The sequence below is a fragment of the Pleurodeles waltl genome, chromosome 6 (assembly GCF_031143425.1).
Source record: "Pleurodeles waltl isolate 20211129_DDA chromosome 6, aPleWal1.hap1.20221129, whole genome shotgun sequence".
Lineage (NCBI taxonomy): Eukaryota > Metazoa > Chordata > Amphibia > Caudata > Salamandridae > Pleurodeles > Pleurodeles waltl.
The window spans coordinates 569941054-569955369 of NC_090445.1; the positions used below are offsets into that span (position 1 = coordinate 569941054).

Sequence of the window (14316 nt, forward strand, 5' to 3'; positions counted from 1 at the left end):
AAAGGTCCCTGCCAACCTTGAACCCAAGATGGAAAAACCCAGGGACCCTCTGGAGGAGCTCTGAGCACCACCCCTGGGGTGGTGATGGACTGGGGAGTGGTCACTCCCCTTTCCTTTGTCGAGTTTTGTGCCAGAGCAGGGACTGGGGGTCCCTGAACCGGTGTAGACTGGATTATGCAAGGAGGGCACCAAATATACCCTTCAAAGCATTTCCAGTGGCTTGGGGAGGCTACCCCTCCCAAGTCTGCAACAAATATAACCACAGGGAGAGGGTGTAACACCCCTCTCCCAAAGGAAAGCATTTGTTCTGCCTTTCTGGGATTGAGCTTTTCAAGCAACAGGAGGGCAGAAACCTCCCTGTGAGGTGGCAGCAGCTGAGGCTGCCTGGAACCTCAGAAAGCTGGTATGGGAGTACTGGGGGGTCCACGGTGGAGCACCCAGAGTGCATGGGATTGTACAACCAATAATACAATCAGTATTGGGGTACAATTCCCAGTTGTTAGACACCTTACATGGCCATATTTGGAGTTACCTTTGTGAAGCTTGCCATAGGTATTGACCCATGTCCAGTCATGTAAAATTGTGTTCCCACGCTCACAAAGTCTGGGAAAATGGTCCTGGACGACGCGCGGGCACCTCTGCTAGTGCAGGGGTGCCCTCTCACACAGGTACTTTGCACCCAGCCATCAGGGTTGGAAGGGCTGACATATACTTGACTTATAAGTGACCTGGTGCAGTGTAAATGGCTGTGAAATGGCGCATGCACCATTTCACACACGCTGCAATGACAGTCCTGCAGAAGCCTTTGCATGGGCTCCCTATGGGTGGCAAAATATAGGCTGCAGCCCATAGGGATCCCCTGGAACCCCAATGCCCTGGGTACCTAAGTACCATATACTAGGGACTTATAAGGGGGCACCAGTATGCCAATTCTCTGTGAAATACTGTGTTAACAGTATTCTACAACCAATTTCAGAAGGAGAGAGCATAACTACTGGGGTCCTGATTAGCAGGATCCCAGTAGACACACTGACATCAGGCAGAAAATAGGGCTAACCATGCCAAGAAAGAGGGTACTTTCCTACACCAGTCAGCCTGATTTTGTGGTAGCTCCCATTACGTTCTTCTCTGCAGGACCTCTCGGTGAAGGTATGCGGCCTCATAGAGCCTTTTTCCCCTGCAGCCTCCAGCTTTGTCCCACTTGAGATTTGTGACTTCCATAAAAGTGACCATGTCCGAAGGTACAAATCTTCCAACCCATCAACAAATAACCCAGTTTATTACAGTTTATTCTCAAGGTCTTGCTTGATTGCTACCAGGTAGTTTGTCTTCCTTTGTGTGAGCATGGCTTGGAGAAGCTCTTGATGTTACTATATTTTATGACATAAGCACTTTACATAACTTCACAAGTGTGGAACGACCGGTAATACTGCAACCAGCTCAATAAGTATGAGGCTGTGATTTGAAGGTCTCTACTAAAGGGCTTCATGTGTACTTGAGCTTCTTTATCCTGCCAAACAGCTGTCCCTTATAATTATTTATTTTTTAGATGTCTCTCTTGGACTGGCATTCATGTCTGTTCCCCTCAAACCTGATTGCCTCAGTTGGCCTGGGAGAGGGGCTGGAAACATAGGCACTGCCAAGTGGACATGCAGGGGGTGCTGCAAGTCGGGCTGCAGCCTGCAAAAAAGAGTAACTATCCTGCACCCTTCAGGCTCTAACACCCAGCTTGCACCCTTTCTGAGGCATGAGGGCATCTTCAAGGAAGGGAGAGAATGGCCCCCTACCTACCATTCCCACTTTCTACATCCAGGCCTACAAAATTGTTCACTTCACTAGCCCATCAGGACATTTGAAATTTGAACAAGGAGTTTTTTCTTTTTGGAGTTGAGCTAGTATGTAGCACCAGCCCCCTGAATAGCGTAAGTACTGAGCTTTTCCAGCCAGTGCTCATGAATAGTAATACCCTGACGACCAATGTGGACCAGACAAGTGCCTTCCCAGCCATAGTGCCGCCCAGGACCCTCCAGCAGGACCACATTAAGTTCTTAGTCTGCTCCATATCCTAAAGTACCTGCCGCTCTGAAGGGCTAGCCTACATACCATATTTTTCTCCACAAAAGGGGGACATTAGTATCATCAAGGGGGAGCCCTTCAAAGACCAAAATGGTGAATTACAGTGGAAGACTGACTAAGGCGACAATGACAACAGCTGAGTGCTGGTGAAGCCTGGGCAGCACATTTAATCCATCCCATAGCCACAGATTCTGAGATTCTGGGCATGGCAGTATAGTTCTTTCCAGTGCCACCCACTCCATCCTTCAGAGCAACTTTGATTTCCCTTTAGTGGTGCACTTTAAGGAATGTTGTTGCAAATAACTCTACATTGTTGATGATTTGTTGATCCCTTGAAAGTTATTTTGTATTCTCACATTGCAATACTCACATTCCAGGCTTATTACCTTCTGCGAAGGAGCAGAGCTGAGAGTTTTCCAAACACTGTTGCCCCTGTTTTCTCTGAGGCTTGAAAAAAAGGGCAGATCATTTTAATATGCAATACTTATTTAATAGGCCTTAGCTACCACCTTTGTTTGTTATGCTACCTTATGGTCAGACTTTTTGGGTTTCTCTCTCTATTGCCTCACATCCTCATTCACTTCTTTTGGCCTCCTCTTGGCCTCCTTCCTCTCTCCACATCTCTGCCTCCTTTCCTCTCCCTGTACACTTGCTTGATTCATTTGACTACCATTAGTTCTTACTGTGTTCTGTGTTGCTTCCTTCTTTGTGTCGCATTCTCCCCAGGACCGCCTGCGCAGGCTTTGGGAGGTGTACAAACGGCTTGGTATAGAAGAAGAGTTTGTTGACCCTTCGAATGAGCTGATAAAAGAGGGTGCTGTACAGAAGATCTCCCTCCGCCGTTCCAGCTCCACGACTGAAAGATACCTTTTCCTGGTAAGAGGGGACTACGAAGGGAAGAAGACACTAGAATAGGTAGAGAAGGAGGCCTTGGATGTGAGGGTGGAAGAAATGGAAGATGAGATAAAGACAAGCAATTGGAGGTGACTGAATGGTTGATGGAGAGACATTTGTGGGAAAAAAGTGGGTAAGAATTTTGCCGTAGGAGCAAAGGACTGCTTCTAAAAGACAGAACAAAAAAGTGTCTCACTTTCATAGTCTAAAACCAGACACAGTCAACAAGTGTAAGCCCCTGTTGCCACATTACACTGTCCCCCAAAATCAAATATCCCTATGCCCATCATACAAATTAACACCCACCTTGTAGTCTCAGTCACTGTCACACAAAAGTCAGATTTTCCACCACACACTCTCTCTCACCACTCTACCTCATGAACATAATGCCCATCCTGCACAGAAGAGTGTATCCTTGCTTTGAAGGCTTCATACGATACCAGATATTTTAAGATGGTCTGTGAAGTACACAGCGTGACAACACAAATGGGCAGAACAGAAACACATGAATACTTTGAGGAACTTCCTTTAGTACAGATCTCAGTGAAGCAAAGGATCATATGGGATACCCTGATCTCAAAGCAGAGCTAATCCCCAGTATACAGGTAATAATTGTTTTTCCATAGACCTATAACAGTCATTCAGTGGGAAATGTTGTACAAAGTGTTAGAGGTGTTCTCAGAAGCATGTGAGAAAAGACAGTATCCAACAACTATCAGGGAATCATTGGTTATTTTAATCCCAAAACGAGATGAAGGAGCACCTAGACTGCTGTCAATGATCAATGTCTGCACAAAGAGTTTAAGTAAAATCTTAGCAAATAGGATAAAGGTGACAGGACAACCAGTGTGCAGCGACTAATGTGAGTTTGTACTAGAAAGAAGTACATTACATAATGTGCAGCTACTTGCCCATGTCATGCACAGACTAAAAGGACAGAGAGTCTACTACGAACTGGCAGTGCTGAGCATTGAAAAGTTATTTGATACTGTTGCTTAGGCAATCATAAGGAAGTGCTGGAGCATATGGGCATAAGACACACTTACCTAAACCGGGTTAGGCCAGGTTTCATACAGGACAAGAGGCCTAGGAGAGCTGTACTCTGGCAATGGGAATTATTCTGAGCTGTCCCCCCTTGCCTCTATTATGTGTGTTGATGGTGATGTCAAAGAGTGGCATATAAAAATTTGGAACAGTGACCCACATAGTATCAATCTACTCACACAACACCCTTATATGAGTTGGAAGGACTGACAAGCCTGAATTAATTTTGGAAAGGACGTTAGGTATCCACGATGGGTAGAGTCTCCCTTGCAAAAATGGTGTACGTGCCATAGCCTTCTCTATATTCTGCAAGGGTCTGTAATGTACACCTCTATATATAAAGAATTAGACATATTGGTACCTCTGATATGTGATAGGAAGAGCACAGGGTCAGGTCCGGTATCTTCAAATTTCCAGGGTAAAGAGGAGGGCTTGAAATCCCTGCTGTGGAGTTTTATTACATAGGATCTCAAATAGAGTCGTCTTTAATGTGCAGCTGTTAGAAATACTCATTATGGGCAGTGGCATTCCAGTCTCCTTTTCAAATGTAGCAAAGCAAGTGCCAAAATCTGTGGCAAGGTGGTGAAAGAAATAATGAGATGTCCACCTTTTGCAGTTGAAATGTACTTGTAAAGTACTGTCCTCTCTAAGTAGATCACACAGGAAAGGTGTGAGATCCTGGGAAGCCACTACCCATAGAATACATTTGTTACATTTGCAGGATCACTAGAAAACATGGAGTTAATCCAGGGCATGATGTAAGAATGCAGTTTAGCTACTTTCACAGGATCTTCCTTACCCTTCTCAAATTGAGTCGACTTCAATCATGTGATACCGTACTGCCTACAAGTGTAGGACTACGGAGCAGAAGTGGTCAAGAGGCTGCAAACAATCATAGGTGGGCTTCCTAAAGTGAGAAAAATAATGATTTCCAAGGCTATTCCCAAACTGAAAGAAGGGCAAGATGAAGAGCAAGTTTGCAGGCCCGTGGATCGTGCTGGCCAAGCACAGAATAGCCATATATTGGTTAAGCCTGTGGTTGCTGAAACTACATACTTTGATTAGAGGCATGATGAGTGGGCTACTAAATTGTTGAGTGGTTATTTCCATACTTTCTGTGTGGGAGTTTGACCATTATAAGAATATGATGGATACTGTAAGGAAATGCCTCCTTGGCATGGTTACCCCCTGACTGTTTGCCTTTGCTGATGCCAAGTTATGATTTGAAAGTGTGCTGAGGCCTGCTAACCAGGCCACAGCACCAGTGTTCTTTCCCTAACCTGTACCTTTGTTTCTACAATTGGCACACCCTGGCATCCAGGTGAGTCCCTTGTACCTGGTACCCCTGGTACCAAGGGCCCTGATGCCAGGGAAGGTCTCTGAGGGCTGCAGCATGTCTTATGCCACCCTGGAGACCCCTCACTCAGCACAGACACACTGCTTGCCAGCTTGTGTGTGCTAGTGGGGATAAAATGACTAAGTCGACATGGCACTCCCCTCAGGGTGCCATGCCAGCCTCACACTGCCTATAGGTATAGATAAGTCACCCCTCTAGCAGGCCTTACAGCTCTAAGGCAGGGTGCACTATACCATAGGTGAGGGCATAGGTGCAAGAGCACTATGCCCCTACAGTGTCTAAGCAAAACCTTAGACATTGTAAGTGCAGGGTAGCCGTAAGAGTATATGGTCTGGGAGTCTGTCATGCACGAACTCCACAGCACCATAATGGCTACACTGAAAACTGGGAAGTTTGGTATCATATTCTCTGCACAATAAATGCACACTGATGACAGTGTACATTTTATTGTGAAATACACCCCAGAGGGCATCTTAGAAATGCCCCCTGAAACCATACCCGACTACCAGTGTGGGCTGACTAGTTTTAGCAGCCTGCCACACACCAGACATGTTGCTGGCCACATGGGGAGAGTGCCTTTGTCACTCTGTGGCTAGTAACAAAGCCTGTACTGGGTGGAGGTGCTTCTCACCTCCCCCCTGCAGGAACTGTAACACCTGGCAGTGAGCCTCAAAGGCTCACCCCCTTTGTTACAGCACCCCAGGGCACTCCAGCTAGTTGAGTTGCCTGCCCCCTCCGGCAACGGCCCCACGTTTGGCGGCAAGGCCGGAGGAGATAATGATAAAAACAAGGAGGAGTCACTGGCCAGTCAGGACAGCCCCTAAGGTGTCCTGAGCTGAGGTGACTCTGATTTTTAAAATCCTCCATCTTGCAGATGGAGGATTCCCCCAATGGGATTAGGGATGTGCCCCCCTCCCCTCAGGGAGGAGGCACAAAGAGGGTGTAGCCACCCTCAGGGCTAGTAGCCATTGGCTACTAACCCCCCAGACCTAAACACACCCCTAAATCGAGTATTTAGGGGCTCCCAGAACCTAGGTAACTAGATTTCTGCAACCTAAGACGAAGAAGGACTGCTGAGCTGAAAACCCTGCAGAGAAGACGGAGACACCAACTGCTTTGGCCCCAGCTTTACCGGCCTGTCTCCCCACTTCGAGAAAAACTACAACAGCAACGCGTTCCACAGGGTCCAGCGACCTCTGAAGCCTCAGAGGACTACCCTGCATCTTAAAGGACCAAGAACTCCGAGGACATTGGCTCTGCTCCAAAAAAGAAACATCTTTGCAACAAACAAGCAACTTTTAAGGAACACACGTTTCCCGCCGGACGCGTGAGACTTTGCACTCTGCACCCGACTCCCCCCGCTCGACTTGTGGAGAACCAACACTACAGGGAGGACTCCCCGGTGACTGCGAGCCTGTGAGTAGCCAGAGTTGACCCCCCTGAGCCCCCACAGTGACGCCTGCAGAGGGAATCCAGAGGCTCCCCCTGACCGCGACTGCCTGCTTCTAAGAACCCGACGCCTGGTAAGGACACTGCACCCGCAGCCCCCAGGACCTGAAGGATCCGAGCTCCAGTGCAGGAGCGACCCACAGGTGGCCCTCTCCCTTGCTCAGGTGGTGGCTACCCCGAGGAGCCCCCCCTTGCCTGCCTGCATCACTGAAGAGACCCCCAGGTCCCCCCCGGTGCCCTACAAAACCCCACCTGGTCTGCCCTCCCAAGACGCGGGTACTTACCTGCTGGCAGACTGGAACCGGGGCACCCCCTTCTCCATTGAAGCCTATGCATTTTGGGCACAACTTTGACCTCTGCACCTGACCGGCCCTGAGCTGCTGGTGTGGTGACTTTGGGGTTGCCCTGAACCCCCAACGGTGGGCTACCTTGGACCCAACTTTGAACCCTTTAGGTGGTTTACTTACCTGCAAAACTATCAAACACTTACCTCCCCCAGGAACTGTTGAAAATTGCAGTGTCCAGTTTTAAAATAGCTTATTGCCATTTGTGTGAAAACTGTATATGCTATTTTGCTAATTCAAAGTTCCTAAGTGAAATACCTTTCATTTAAAGTAGTGTTTGTAAATCTTGAACCTGTGGTTCTTAAAATAAGAAAATATATTTTTCTATATAAAAACCTATTGGCCTGGAATTGTCTTTGAGTGTGTGTTCCTCATTTATTGCCAGTGTGTGTACAACAAATGCTTAACACTACCCTCTGATAAGCCTACTGCTCGACCACACTACCACAAAATAGAGCATTAGAATTATCTATTTTCGCCACTATCTTACTTCTAAGGGGAACCCTTGGACTCTGTGCATGCTATTTCTTACTTTGAAATAGTGCATACAGAGCCAACTTCCTACAGATACATATTGAAGCATTATTGGGTCATCGTCTAACCAGTCCAATCCTAGGGCATAGTGAGCATTTAATAAGAGTTAGGCTGGAAATTATATCACTTTTGCATCCTTTCAGATGTATTGACCGTAAGAAGTGTGGTAGAAGATCATTAACTTGAAGGGCATTTCCTAAGGCTTTAAAGTTTCTGCAGTTGTGGTTACACCAATCGAATGTGAAATCTCATAGCAAAGTGTTGTTCCCGCACAGCATGAGGTTTGTCAATAAATATTTGGTGACTCTGGTTCGAATTGGGCTTTTGATTTAGATGGCCAGCCTATTATGTAAGGGATAAAGTATCCCCTGTCGTACATTATAAGGATATTGCAAGTCACATAGGACTTCAATAGCCATATAGAGTATTTGGAAATACGTTTTTGGAACTTTAAGGTGACTTACAATATCCTTATTGTGCCAGGGGTGTACTTTATCCCATATAATACATGGTCACACCATCACCGTTCCCATAAACCACTTAAAACCTTGGTGCATAGCTTTTTCATATGAAAGAGAGCATGGTTGCAAACATGAAGAATAAAAATAAAACCTAAACTGCAAAAAGAGACACATCAAAAACCTGCTAGATATTTGTGGCAAACAGATATTAGAAACAGTTCAATACAGGTCAGTTTTAAAAAAAATAGCAGCAGTAGCTCAGACTGTGTAGAAACAGGCAGAAAGATTCTAGCTTTTCTCTATCTAAGGCGCGGAAAAATAAAAATATTGTTATATGTTAGTCTTTTCTTGTGCTCTCATGCCAACAATGTCTGAGGATTTGGGATTGGAATGTAGGGGTGAGCAACAGGCGGTTGGAGGTTTTGAACGGAGGAGGCACGGTGTGTTAGAACTGCGGTCTCCTATGTCAAATAAACGTTTTATCTACACTACATCGTGTGATGTCTTCACTACAGGAAATGTGGCGATGAGCTAGGAGACCGCTCGCACTAACCCATGAACATCGGCTGTGTCTTACCTCGTTTCGGCAGACAGTTCATCGATATGGGTGATCTAAGCTTCAACGACAGTACCGTCAGTGCTTCCCAATTATAAAACCTATCCAGTTTCAGGTGCCGATATAATTAGTCTCAGTAGCTGAGTTGACCATGACAAGAAAAGTAAAGGAACTGCCGCTCATGCGTTAGTCATTTAAAAAAAAAAAAAGGAATGCTAGAAAGCTTACCTCACCTCCTGACTTCCGTAGTGCTATGCTTTCGTGAAGAAGTTACGGAAGCATTTATTTGGCTGCCAACAAAGTATTGACGACGTAACCCACTTCATGGGCACGGTGAGTACACACCTCCGTTTGCGTGCTTTAACTTATTCATCGATGTTCTTGGTGATGCTCAACCCATGTTAAAAACACGGAGACATGCAAGCCGAGACTCAGTCAAACTGTGTTAGGGATTTAAAGCGAATGGTGACACAAACCTTTGTTAGCATGTCATGAATTTTATTAACGTAATTATTAACATAGTAATGTTCTCGGTGATGCACGCACCACTTTAAAAGGTGAAACAAAGACGCATACAGCAGAACTCTTTATTTTTGGTTATTATTTTTTGCATTTCCATGCCGTAGAAAGACTTACATATAAAAAAAAAAAAATAATTACAAAGTTAAAACAAATTATTATCTTCAGTTAGTATTTTTATGGATACTCCTAATAATATCACCATGCTTCAGGTATTACTCTAACTTATTAAAGCACCATGCAATCAGTAAACCCACCACCACCAGTTTTAGAAACACCAGGAAATCCTTCTATTGTTTGGAAAAATTGGTATGATGCTTTCGAAATGTACTTAGGAGCAATAGGCGCATCTCGTTTCTGCCCTGAAAGGAAGGCATTTTTACTTTTACACTCATTGGGTTTTAAAAGAAAGTTGGTAAACAAACACCTTCCACCTTTGGGAGTCAATGACGGAGAAGAAATCGATGAGTACATAGAAATGGTTAAAAAACTTGAACTGAGGTTTGACATTCAATCTAGCCTGATGGTAATTAGGCATAAGTTCTTTAAAAGAGAGCAAAATACGGGAGAAGATGTCGGTACGTATATATCAGCACTGATTGTCAATTCAAGACATTTAGTGATCAATTAGTAAGAGATCAATTTATCTCAAAGTGCACGGATAAAACTATTCAACAAAAGTTACTCTCAATGGGTTATCCATCTCTCGAGGAAACATTGAGGGTAGCAAAAAGTATTGAGAAATCAAAACAAAGCAACTTAAGCCATAGGAAGAGTGAAATTTTGGGGAGAAAAGACTCTGAAATTGACTATAAGTTTTAGTAAGCCATTTTTCAAGCAAAACAATATATGCTTTAGGTGTGGTAAAACAAACCATCTCAAAGGGAATAAGGTGTGTCCTGCGTGGAATGTAATGTGCAGAAAATGTAATAAAATAGGTAATTTTGCTAGAGTTTGCCAAAGTGGCACAAGCACCAATAACACGTATCAGAATTTAAGCAGGTACACAAATAGAGCTGGTGTAGCTAATGTTACAGAGGTAGATGCGGATGAAGTTAATAAAATTCAAGATGAATTGAGAGACATGGTCGTGATTGTTACTGATGATAAAATAGCCAGTGGAGATCCAGCTAAGTGCATAGATCCTTATGTGGAAATCGGTGTGGGCAACAAGGTTATTAAGTTGTTAGTTGATTCAGGAGTAAGAATTATGATGATAACCCAAGAGTTATTTAAGGAGGTTTGGGGAGACAGACTTCTTGATGCACCAGACGGAGCACCTGTGTCATGAAGGCAGGAAGATTGAGTTGGCGGGTTACTTTGAGGACATACTAATGTTCAAAAGTAGAATAATCTTTGGGAAAATATGCATTGCAATAAAGGGGTTAAACATATTGGGTTGGTTTCATTTGGGCATTTTTCAAATGGTTTTAGAACCAGGCACCAAGGAGCAATTGTGTGTCGTGGAATCAGATGATTATGTTGACAGGTTAAAAGAAGAGTTTCCATTAGTGTTTTCGGAAACATTGTTGACTATTAAAGACTTCAACCATTTAATAAAGGTAAAGGAGGGTGTATTTCCTGGCAAGTACCTGGAGTGTACCATTCAGCATGAGAGATAGGCTAGAGAAAGAATTAAAGGAACTGAGCAAGAAAGGTGTTATCAAACCGATTGAATCCTCTTTATGGTTGTCTTCTTTGGTGGTTGCCAGGAAAAAAATGGTGACTTGAGAGTTTGTGTTGACCTTCGCAGTTTGAACAAACACATATAGGTGGATTCTCATCCCCTACCCAAATCAACGGAAGTGTTGGCATGATTGGAGAATCTAAATTTTTTTCTAAATTGTATTTAGCTGCAGCATACCATCAGGTCGCTCTTGATCCCATATCAAGTAATCTTACTGCTTTTGTTTCACCCATAGGTATGTTTCTATGGGACAGATGTAGGAAGAAATGGGTTTGCGACTCGCAATTTGTGAGTCGCAAACCCATATGCAGGATGGTGTCCCTGACACCATCTGCGAATCGCAAGGGGGTTGCAAAGACCCACCTCATTAATATTAATGAGGTGGGTCGTAATTTGCGACCCCCTTGCGATTCCCTGCACTCACAGGGATGGTGGCCTGCTGGAGACAGCAGATCACCATGTCTGTGACTGCTTTTTTAATAAAGCATTTTTTTTTTTTGTATTGCAGCCCGTTTTTCTTAAAGGAAAACGAGTTGCAATACACTCGAGAAAATGAAACCATTTGGTTTAATTTTTTCAGAGTTGGCAGTGGCCCATAGGACCACTGCCTGCTCTGAAAAAATATTTTCAGAGCCATTCACAAAGTTGGGACCCCTTCCCTTTTGCGAATGGGTTAGCACCCACTTCACATGGGTGCTAACTGCAAATTGCTCTGTGACCGCGTTTGCGGTCACAAAGCAATTCTGCATCGCGATGCGAATCGCAAATAGGATGGGGAACACCCCTTCCTATTTGCGAGTCGCATTCCCATTTTGCGAGTCGGTAACCAAGTTACCAACTCGCAAAATGGTAATGAGCATCGCGGTGCGTGTTTTGCATGGCGCAAACAGCTAATTTCGCTGTTTGCGCCATGCAAAACGTTTGTTACATCTGGCCCTATATTGCAGAATGTCATTTGGGTTGGCGTCGGCTGCGGCTGTTTTCCAAAGCCTAATGTTACAGATGTTAAAGGGTTTTAATGGTGTAGCTGTTTTTCAGGATGATGTTCTGATTCATGCAGCATCGAGAGTGGAACATGATCTCGTTTTAAGAAAAGTGCTGAAGATTATGCAGGAGAGAGGGTTTATCTTAAAAAGTGAAAAGTGTCAATTGTTAAAAAACAAGGTTGAATACTTGGGTCATGTGGTGTCAGAACGGGGGTATAGCCTAAACTAGGTTTGGTTAAAGCCATCATAGATGCATCACCACCGACTGACAAGGCAGGTTTGAAGTCCTTTATAGGATTGTGTGAGTTCTACTCACGGTTCACGCATGAGTATGCCTCGAGAACTAAATCATTAACCAACTTGTTGAGGAAAAATGTTGTGTTTGATTGGAATTGAGAATGTCAGGAAGCATTCGAGTGGAACGATTCTCAACTAGTGGGGATGAAGATTTTAAAACTGTTTGATTCAAAAGTTCAATGTGTTATCACAGTAGATGCCAGTAGCTTTGGTGTTGCGCTGTTTTGACCCAGGTGAAGGAAGGTGTTGAAAATACCTTGGGTTATGCGTCAAGAGTGCTGAGAGGCTCAGAAGTAAATTTTTCAGTTGTTGAAAAATAACTCTTGGCATGTTGGTGCGCCATTAGGAAATTCCATCCATATGTTTGGGGAGATTAATTCATTTTGCCACACACCATAGCCCTCTGGTTTCCAATTTGACAGGAAACAGGATCAAAGATCACATACCGCGTATTGCAAGCCTGTCTACTAAGTTACTACAGTATAATTTTGAAGTTCAGTACATCCCTGGCAACAAAAATGTTAGAGCAGATTTGTTATCAAGATTTCAAGTTAATGAAGAGCGTGGTATTGATGATGAAGAAGATGAAAACAATGTTGACAATTGTTTTATTGCAGCTATGGATTTAGAGGGTATAAGTGCTGTGAGTGAAAAAGAATGGAAGGAAGAGGTATCTAAGGATGCAGTTTTGACACAAGTCAAGAAGTTCATAAGGTGTGGTTGGCCAAAAGAAAGGAATGTGCCAATTCAGTTTCAGACATTTGTAAAGGTCTTAGATTAATTGTCAGTTGAGTTTGACATGCTGATAAGAGCTGATAGGTTTGTACCCCAGAAAATATCGGACACAAGATTATTGCTGGTGCGCATGAAGGTCACCTAGGTAAAACGTTTACAAAACATAGATTACGTGAAACACTTTGGTGGCCTGCAATGAATCAGTATGTTGATGAATTTGTGAGTGAATGTGTAATATGCAACAGGTGTGAAAAGGGACTCAAGGTAAGGACTCCACCTTTACAGCCTATTGACTTGCCCACAAAATCATGGGAAAAAGTGTGGATTTATCTAATAGGCCCATTTAATATGTTACCTAACTCTTTGAAGTTTGCTGTAGTTTTAATTGATTACTATTCCAAATGGCCAGAAGCCAGATTCATAACTGATCCCTCATCAAAGAGTGTGATTGAGTTTTTGAGAGATGTGTTTCTACATGAAGGTTTTTAGTCATTTATTGTATCAGACAACGGAATGCAATTCGTAAGTGCTTAACTTGAACATTTTCTACCGCAAGGAGATGTCAAGCACATCAAAAGTTCACTCTTTCATCCACAAACAAATGGTCTTGTGGAACGCATGAATCGAGTATTGTGCAACAGTATACAATGTGCCTTTTCAAAAAATTAAAATGTTCACAATGCAGTACGATCTATGTTGTGGTTTTATCGCACAACCCCCTACTCATCCACAAGATTTTCTCCTTTCGAATTGTTGTGTGGAAGGAAAGCATCATCCAAAAATGCCCGGGATGGATGTCCAAATGGGTAAAACATATTTAGTGGGAAAAGGTGGATGGTATCATAAGGAAAAATGTTCAAGAAGTGCAGAACAGCCAAAAATAATTTGGACAAAACAAAAAAAGTTTGTCCTCACCAGTTGGAAGTTGGTGATAAAATTAAAATCAAGGTACCTGTCCATAAAAGGAAAGGAGAGAAGAGATTTTCAGAGCCAATGACTATTGCTAAAATATGTGGAGTTGCAGTCTGGGCTAATATGCATATTTGGTGGAATGTTGATAGGGTGGTCAAGGTCAAGAAAGAATGTATAAAAACTGATGTCATAATAAATTGTCCAAATCACCAAGATTATAGGGTTGGTGATAAAATTGTAATTAACCCTGACAATGAAAACAAGGTCAATCAAAGTTTGTTTCTCTGTAGAAGCAGTAGACAAAGGATAAAACCCTTGATATATTGGTAACCTGAAAGGGTCCTTGTTCTTAACTTTTCTTATTTCAAGGATAGCAATTGTAAATAGTGTTTGAATTACCTATCTCTTTTGAAATGTTTCCAATATGAAAATTGCTTTTTGAAATGAATTTATGTTAATATTAAA

At 43.4% G+C, this 14316-nt stretch overlaps 1 protein-coding gene across 1 annotated transcript in view; it reads left to right on the forward strand.

The window, feature by feature from the left end:
* Positions 1 to 14316, forward strand: part of FGD2 (FYVE, RhoGEF and PH domain containing 2) — a 346991-nt gene that overhangs the window by 178305 nt on the left and 154370 nt on the right. Inside the window, exon 8 of the mRNA XM_069238749.1 lies at positions 2803 to 2952. Within this exon, the coding sequence (XP_069094850.1) occupies positions 2803 to 2952 (150 nt within the window). The remainder of the gene's footprint in view (positions 1 to 2802; positions 2953 to 14316) is intronic.